This window comes from Leucoraja erinacea, chromosome 35 (assembly GCF_028641065.1).
Source record: "Leucoraja erinacea ecotype New England chromosome 35, Leri_hhj_1, whole genome shotgun sequence".
NCBI lineage: Eukaryota > Metazoa > Chordata > Chondrichthyes > Rajiformes > Rajidae > Leucoraja > Leucoraja erinaceus.
Window position 1 is genome coordinate 12,870,833 of NC_073411.1, and position 9,519 is coordinate 12,880,351.

Here is a 9,519-nt window from a genome sequence, read left to right on the forward strand (position 1 = left end):
TTAATTCCTGTTTTCCATTACACAAATGTAATCCCATCTCCACCTGATCGGGGAGGAAGAGTTTAGATCCAGCCTCTTCTGTTAATAGGGGCTGTGCAGGCATGAAACACACCTCCTTATTTTTTTTAAAGCATAAGGCATTAGTTTTCTGCAACCAAAGCTTAATATTATGCACCTTAAGTAGCAACATGTGGCAGTCAGGAGAGCATGGGTACACACCCACACCCACCCATAATCTCACACACACACACGCACATAATCACACACACACGTGCACGCACATACACACGCACACACATACACACGCACACGATCACACAATCACACACAATCACACACCCACATGCACACACATACACACCCACACACAATCACACGCACACACATACACACACACACACACACACCACACACACACACACACCCACACACACACACACACACACCACATGCACACACATACACTCACACCACAGGGACACCCGCCCACACCCTCTCTCTCAGCTCCCCTCCTGGCCCCAGTTGCTGCTTCATTGTGCATAGGTTGTGCTGAGGGGAGGAATGGGAATCGAGGAACATCACCGTCAGAAACCCAACAAACACACCCCCCCCCCCCCCCCCCCCCCCCACTCCCCCCCCGGACGCGATGCTTTGAAGCCATAATCTTTGGTTCCAGTTGACCCAAAACTACGGGCAGCTTTTGGCACGGCATTAAACTTTGTGGACAGTCTTGTACATGGCAATGAACTGCAAAAATATCTTATAATCACTTTAACTCCACACACACATTCTACATTTAATCTATGTTTCGGTAAGATTTATATATCTCTTTGGCACTTGTAGAAGAATAATAATCTTTCTTTGTAAGGCAAATTGGCAACAGATGAAGAGGACCTGCTGTATGTGCAAAGCTTCCAAAGGGTACACACTAATTGACAGTGGACATGAAAGCTCTGGATTAGTGCAGCGGGCAGCTCATTCATTGGTGAAGTGCAGCAGCAGTTCTCTCCTCATCACAAAGCGCTTTGTATGTTGCTAACACAGCATCAAACGCACACATATATACACACACACACACACACACACACAATAAAAACACACAGAGGCATTCCCCTCTTTTTTCCGGGATAATGGATAACCCTAGATATAAAAATAACCATTAGAATAACAGAGAACATCAGAATCCCATTGTGGAATTAATCTGTGGAACTCGTTGCCACAGGGGCTTTGGAGGCCAAGTCAGTGGATATTTTTAAGGCAGAGATAGACGAAATCTCTTGATTAGAACGGGCGTCAGGGGTTATGGGGAGAAGGCAGGAAAATGGGATTAGGAGGCAGAGATCAGCCATGATTGAATGGCAGAGTGGACTTGATGGGCCGAATGGCCTAATTCTTCTCCTGTAACTTGTCAATTTGTGTATTCCTGAACAAGGTTGCATTACTGATTTAGTGTGCTGATCAATAGAGGGGTGCTGGCCACTGATCGGGTCTCAAGAGGAGCCTCTGGTTCAATGGATCGCTTGATCAACAAGTGGATCGCTAGATCAATGATTGGATCATGAGGTCAATGACTGGATCGCTAGATCAATGAATGGATCACTAAGTCAATGATTGGATGGTGGACAATGAATGGCTGTTGGTCTCCAGACATCTAGTCAGTAACTGGGTGAATGATTCGATGCTGGTCTGCAGGGTCGAGATTGTTGACCAATGAAGCATTAGTTTGGAAGTTAACTTAGAATTGGTAAGGTAAAAAAATAGACAGGTTTGTATACCAGTCAAGTGCTAAGCTGCTGGACCATGGGATGAGGATGGTAGCAAAGTCTTTAATGTTATCCTACTTCTTACTGAGAAGGGGAAGGGGGAAGCACAATTGCTCAGTGGTTTAGAAAGTTCAACTTGTCCATTCTGCAGCTTGTCCCCAATGCCCTCAACATGAGAGAGGTTGAAGTTGTATCAGTAAAGGGGGTTAACGATCTCCAGGCCAACATAGGCCACTGTCATTAGCTGGGATTGTGCCGTCTATGTTCTCTGCGACCTCAGCACCAGTCGTCAGTGAGTTGAACGCACTTCAGTCCTGACTTCTGGAGATAGGAATCAACAGCCTAGAGTTGGCTCCCTGTTACAAAGTGTTGGACAAAGCAGTGTGACCATGACATGGACAGGCAGGCCCTCTCATCGATGAACTGGGGCCCAGGCCAATTTCAATTTTGGAGGCCCCCAAACCAAGACTTGGTTTGGCATGAAGCCCATGCCAAATGGCACTTGTTGCGGACAGGGACATTGATCACGTTGAGTTCCAATCACTGATAGCAACAAGTGAGGGCAAGGTGCAGTTGAAGATTATGTGCCTGAAGCCAATGGATAAAATAGTTTATTTAAATGTTGTTTCCTGCCTCATTCTCTTTGTGTTTCACGGGAGTCTGTTTGTGGTGAACACATGTGGTGCAGCGGTAGAGTTGCTGCCTCACAGCGCCAGAGACCCAGGTTCGATCCTGACTACGGGTGCTGTCTGTATGGAGTTTGTACATTCTCGTGGGTCCTGCGTTAGTTTCCCCAGGAGCTCCAGTTTCCCCCACACGCCTAAGACGTGCTGGTTTGTAGGTTTATTGGCTTGGGCAAAAATTGTGAATTGTCCCTGGTGAGTAGGATAGTGTTAGTGCGCGGGGATCGCTGGTTGGTGCGGACTCTAAACTACTAAACAAGGTCCTCCCGACCCTTCTCTGTGGGGAAGTTCAGCTGGAATGCTCCAAACCCCCGGCTGGGAACTGAACCTGCCGCAAGCAATCGCAGAGGTGTGGGGTCGACATATGCCAACACTCCTCAGACCCAAGTGCTTCGAATGGTCATGACTTGTCCGACAGCCAACATGCCGAGCTTAGACACAAAATGCTGGAGTAACTCAGCGGGACGGCCAGCATCTCTGGACAGAAGGAATGGGTGATGCCTCGGGTCGAGACCCTTCTTCAGACTGATGTCAAGGGAGTGGGCGGGATAGAGACAGAATGTAGTCGGAGACAGTAAGACTGGTGGGAGAACTGGGAAGGGGGAGGGGATGGAGAGAGGGAAAGGAAGGGCTACTTGAAACTTATCCTGACAGGATAAGAGTCTGTCAGCGCAGAGGTGGGGTCCCAAACAAGCTCCCTCCACCCCTCCCATCTCTATTTCCTTCCAGGGAAGGAGAAATCTTTGGAAGTGTATTAATTCATCCATGTTCACCTGGAGTCCCATTGCCTTGGCCAACAAATTGGAATCTCCCAAAATCGCTCCTGAAAAGACCCTTCTCTGTAGATTTTCGCCAAACCAATCCAATCGGTCCTTGTCTGAACTCACGTGGCCTGATCTCAGAGACTGTAAAAGTATCAGGACATTAGGGAAATCAATGTGGGTCGGGAGTCCTGTTGAGCAGTAGAGAACATTCCAATTGTGAATGGATGTCCATTGTATATGTGTTAACGAAACAACAGGCGGTGAAAAGGAATTCGATGACAGAAAATGATTGGCTTGGCAGTAAGCAATATCAAGCATGACAAGAAAGGTTCAAGCTCACCGTCTACTCTTCTGTGGATAGTCACTGTCGTACAGGTTGGAAATGGGCCCTTCAGCCCATCACCAGTCATGCTGGCCCATCTGTACAGCTTCAGTTTGTCTGCATTAGGTCTGCATCTTTCTATCAATTACTTGTTTAAGTGCTTGTCTAAACATCGCGATTGTATCTGGATCCATCCCTTCCTCGGGCAGCCCGTTCTAAACATCAACCACCGTTGGCCTTTCAAATTCCTCGATAACATGTCCCTCACGTCCTAAACCTCTGGATTTTGATGATGAGGTCCCCCTGACACTGGTAGCCTCCACCATGGGAAGCACAGTAGACCTGGTCCATCCCGCAGTCTCTGAGAAGAGAAGTGCAGAAGATACCATCCAACATCCCAGCCATCGCTGAGATCCATATTTGGTTGGGCTCCCACCTGCCCTGGGTTTGATCAGACATTGATCCACAAACATTGTTCTCTTCCTTTGAGAGCGTGTTAAGTTCGTATAAAAATATTTTTTTTGAAAGATATAAAGTGATTGAAGAGATGGAGTTGAGGAACCAACGTTGCCTGAGGCCCCTGGGTTTTGGAGGCCTGTGGTGAAGATGGCGACTGACTGCATTGGGAGTTTTCCTCTGGAAGGGGAGCTTTGTTGTGGGCCTGGACACCGCTCCCCGCGGCAGCAACTTCACACCGTGGTCTCGCTCTTCCACAGGCCAGCGCTGATGGTGGCTCCGGTCTCGCCGGCCCTCTGTGCGCCGTTCTGCGGGTAGGACCTCCGCTTCACCTCCTTCTCCAGGGGTCCGGCCTGCTTCAGGCTGTCGCGGCTAACGCTGGCCTGTAGGCCCGGCCTAGGGCCCGAGCCCGAGCCTGAGCCCGGGGCCTGTCCGCTGCTGTCGCTGCCCTCCGACGGGCTGTGGCTGGCGTGCCGGCCCGGCCTGCCGTTGCTCAGGCGCCCACTGCCGGTGTCGCTCGAGGCCGCGTCCGAGGTGGCGGTGGCAGCGGCCCTGAGCGCCCTCAGCCGCTGCTGTTTGCCGTCCACCGGCGGCTTAGTCCGGGCCCTGTGGCCACGGCAGGCCGGCGCCTTCTCCTCGGCCTCCGCCTCGTTGTCCACGCACGGAGTCGGGCTCCTTGCGCCGCCGCCACCGCCGCCACGGTCTCCCTGGCTCAGTGCGGCCTGCAGGTTGGTCATCTTGCACTGGCCGCCCGCTGAGAAGGGGCTGCCGCCCGCCTCGGGGCCCGGGCCGGCCGGAGAGGAGGTCGGGGAGCCGCCAGCCTCAGCCCCCTGCCGCCGGGCCCAGCCCCGCCACGGCCCACACACGTCGTGCCGCCGGAGGCAATGGTGGATGAGCACCAAGAGGCCCAGAGCCACGGCCCCCACCCCGTACAGGCAGCTGAAGAGCACGGCTAACGGCGGCATCCCCCACACCGACAGCGCCCCGCACATCCACAGGCCGATGAAGAGCAGCTGAGTGCCGGCCAGTGCCCACAGCCGCGCTTCCAGCGAATACACCAGGTCGGTGGCCGGAGACGGCCCGCTGACCGAGGCCGAGTCCGGGCCCTGGTCGCTGCTCACCGCCGGCTGCTCCGGCAATCCCCCGGCATCGGCCTTGCCCCTCCGTCGGCAGCCCAGCTGCAGGCCGGCACCCAGTAGGTAGATCCAGCTGACCAGTATGGTGAAGCCCGCTGGAACGTAGAAAGCTCCCAGGCTCGGCTTCCAGGCCAGCCAGCAGCTTCAGGTGGGCACAGGGAGGAAAACAACACGTTACAAGCTTGTACCTGACTGAACATTGGCAGGTTTATTCTCTGCCCCACACCTGCCCACCTCACCACACCTGTCCATGTCACATCTCACCTGGCTACCACCTCACCTGGCCACAGGTGAGGTGGTAGCCAGATGAGATGTGGCATGGACAGGTGTGGTGACCAGACCTCACCTGCCCACTTCACCACCCCTTGCCACATGACCAGCCCATACCTCACGTGCACACACCTCACTTCACCTGCCCTCACCTCACCTGCCCACCACACCTCACCTGCCCACACCTCACCTGCCCACACCTCACCTGCCCACACCTCACCTGCCCACCACACCTCACCTGCCCACACCTCCCCTGCCCACCACCCCTCCCCTGCCCACCTCACCTCACCTGCCCACCACACCTCACCTGCCCACCACACCTCACCTGCCCACCTCACCTCACCTGCCCACCTCACATCACCTGCCCACCTCACCTCATCTGCCACACCTCACCTGCCCACACACCTCACCTGCCCACACCTCACCTGCCCACCTCACCACCTGTCCACTTCACCACACCTGCCCACACCTCACCTGCCAACCACACCTCACCTGCCCACCTCACCTGCCAACCTCACCTGCCAACCTCACACCTGCCCACCTCACCTCACCTGCCAACCTCACCTCACCTGCCCCCCACCCCTCACCTGCCCACCACACCTCACCTGCCCACCTCACCTCACCTGCCACACCTCACCTGCCCACACCTCACCTGCCCACCTCACCTACCCACCACACACCTGCCCACCTCACCTCACCTGCCCACTCACCTCACCTGCCCACCTCACCTGCCCACCACACCTCACCTGCCCACCACACACCTCACCTCACCTGCCCACACCTCACCTCACCTGCCCACCTCACCTGCCCCCACACCTCACCTGCCCACCACACCTCACCTCACCTGCCCACACCTCACCTGCCCACACCTCACCTGCCAACCTCACCTGCCAACCACACCTGCCCTCACCTCACCTGCCCACACCTCACCTCACCTGCCCACCTGACCTCACCTGCCCACACCACACCTCACCTGCCCTCACCTCACCTGCCCACACCTCACCTCACCTGCCCAAGCGCAGCAGCTTGTCAGTCAGCTGCAGTCAAACAAACACGAAACAGAACATGTCATAGTTCTTCAATAAGGGTCAGGTTTCTGCAAATGTCTAAATTCCACACACCTAAACCATTCAACATCGAGAGCTCGTGAATCTGCATCCAACTCCCCCACAGGCAATAAATCACAGAAACCTGCTGCTCCTTCATCTCCCCTCTGGTTACTGATCAGGCAAGTGAATCATCCGACACACAGCATGGTGTTGACACAATTCCTTTGGCGTTTATTCATGAACGTGGAGCCTGGCCACTCACTGCATTCCTTATCTCTGTGTCTCCCTCTTCCCTGCCTCTCAGTCCGAAGAAGGGTCTCGACCCGAAACATCACCCGTTCCACCTCTCCAGAGATGCTGCCTGTCCCGCTGAGTTACTCCAGCGTTTTGTGTCTATCTCCGACTAATTCTACATAGAAACATAGAAAATAGGTGCAGGAGTAGGCCATTCAGCCCTTCGAGCCTGCACCATTCGCCATTCAATATGATCATGGCTGATCATCCAACTCAGTATCTCGTACCTGCCTTCTCTCCATACCCCCTGATCCCTTTAGCCACGAGGGCCACATCTAACTCCCTCTTAAATATAGTCAATGTTAAATATCTTAAATATAGTCTACTGATATCCTGATTAAATATTACTGATGTATGCTTGTCACCTTCCTCAAGCTAAAAATGAACCAATCTACATTTCCCTATCCACATCTGCTTTGATCTGTCCTTTCCACACCTTGCCCTTCCATATCTCTAGACTCCCTCTTTCCCCTTGAATCTCAGTCTGAAGAAAGGTCTCGACCCGAAACGTCACCCGTTCCTTCTCTCCAGAGATCCTGCCTGTCCCGCTGAGTTACTCCAACGTTTGGTGCCTGTATCTTCGGTGTAAACCAGCATCTGCAGTTCCTTCCCACACCAACTGGATTGTGGACCATGCTGATGAAAATAAAGTTAAAATAATGATACTCACTACGGGCTGACATTGCTGTAATTGTGAAGGTTGACTGCTGCGGTGATCCCGCAGATAATCAGAGGAATGCCTCCAGCAATGAGATAAAACCTGCCGAGAGAGAGAGAGGGAGAGAGGAGAGAGTCGAGAGTGTTTTAGTGTCACATGTCCCAGATAGAACAATAACATTCTTACTTGCTGTTGCATTTTGTGTCTATTGTCAGAGTAAACCGGCATCTGCAGTTCCTTCTTACACTATACTTTTTTTCTGATTTGGTATTTGGTTTTAAACTAAATACGCTTTGCATAGAATTGTAAGGTTAAAGATAAAATAGACAATAGGTGCAGGAGGAGTAGGCCATTGGGCCCTTCGAGCCTGTAACGCCATTCAATATGATCATGGCTGATCATCCAACTCAGTATCCTGTACCTGCCTTCTCTCCATACCTCCTGATCCCTTTAGCCCCAAGGGCCACATCTAACTCCCTCTTAAATATAGCCAATGGACTGTGGCCTCAACTATCTTCTGTGGCAGAGAATTCCACAGATTCACCACTCTCTGTGTGTAAAAAAAAAAGGCCATCCGGCCCTTCGAGCCAGCACTGCCGTTCAATGTGATCATGGCTGATCATCCCCAATCAGTACCCCGTTCCTGCCTTCTCCCCATATCCCCTGACACCGCTATTTTTAAAAGCCCTATCTAGCTCTCTCTTAAAAGCATCCAGAGAACCGGCCTCCACCGCCCTCTGAGGGAGAGAATTCCACAGACTCACCACTCTCTGTGAGAAAAAGTGTTTCCTCGTCTCCGTTCTAAATGGCTCACTCCTTATTCTTAATCTGTGGCCACTGGTTCTGGACTCCCACAACATCGGGAACATGTTGTTTAAGAAGGAACTGCAGATGCTGGAAAATCGAAGGTACACAAAAATGCTGGAGAAAATGCTGGGTGCAGCAGCATCTACGGAGCGAAGGAAATAGGCAACGTTTCGGCTCGAAACCCTTACGGGTTTCGGCCCAAAACGTTGCCTATTTCCTTCAGGGTTTCGGTCCGAATCATTGCCTATTTCCTTCGCTCCATAGATGCTGCTGCACCCGCTGAGTTTCTCCAGCATTTTTGTCTACCGTCGGGAACATGTTTCCTGCCTCTAGCATGTCCAAGCCCTTAATAATCTTATATGTTTCAATGATTCTATTTTAAGCAGCTTAGATTATCACAGCCTTCTTCAGATTTATCGGTGGGGGGTTTTCAGCCAGTCGGATTAAACTTACAGGCAACTAAAAAAAGAAAATGAGTTTTGTCTTTCCTTTCTCCTTTCTAATGTATTAATAAAATATGAATATGAATTAAAATTTAAGGATCTGAATTCTACAACGATCACGTGTAAAATGAATCATCTCCCCTTATTCCAGTCCTGGGATTGTAATTAAAAGTCAGCTGTTTCGAATCATTCTATTGAATAATTCAAACTGGCATTTAGGATGATTGAGGGATTTCGTCATTTCTTGAGTCAGGTGAAAAAAATGTGAATGGGATTTTAAAAGTCGCGATGAATGGAGATTTTATCTGAAGTGACAAATTATCCCCAGGGGCTCTTAGCACAGTTACAACTGATTTGTTTTTAAACATTTTATTTTAGATGGTAATATCAAAGCACAAGGAGAAGATGGGCAGCAGAACTATTTTATAATAAGATAAGACATTGTTAGCTGATCCCAAATAGAAACATAGAAACATAGAAATTAGGTGCAGGAGTAGGCCATTCAGCCCTTCGAGCCTGCACCGCCATTCGATATGATCATGGCTGATCATCCAACTCAGTATCCCGTACCTGCCTTCTCTCCATACCCCCTGATCCCCTTAGCCACAAGGGCCACATCTACTCCCTCTTAAAATAGACAGCATGTGACATCTATTTATTTATTTATTTATTTATTTATTTAGAAACATAGAAATTAGGTGCAGGAGTAGGCCATTCGGCCCTTCGAGCCTGCACCGCCATTCAATATGATCATGGCTGATCATCCAACTCAGTATCCCGTACCTGCCTTCTCTCCATACCCCCTGATCCCCTTAGCCACAAAGGCCACATCTAACTCCCTCTTAAATATAGCCAATGAACTGGCCTCAACTAC

General features: G+C 51.2%; 1 protein-coding gene across 1 annotated transcript in view; it reads right to left on the reverse strand.

Annotated features, from left to right (window-relative positions):
* Positions 1-637: 637 nt before the first annotated feature.
* LOC129713349 (adhesion G protein-coupled receptor A2-like) overlaps positions 638-9,519 on the reverse strand; it is a 23,795-nt gene continuing 14,913 nt past the window's right edge. The window contains exons 11-12 of the mRNA XM_055662336.1: positions 7,408-7,497; positions 638-5,266 (exon numbers count right to left, since the gene is read on the reverse strand). Coding sequence (XP_055518311.1) covers positions 4,222-5,266; positions 7,408-7,497 — 1,135 coding nt within the window. The 3' untranslated portion in view covers positions 638-4,221. The remainder of the gene's footprint in view (positions 5,267-7,407; positions 7,498-9,519) is intronic.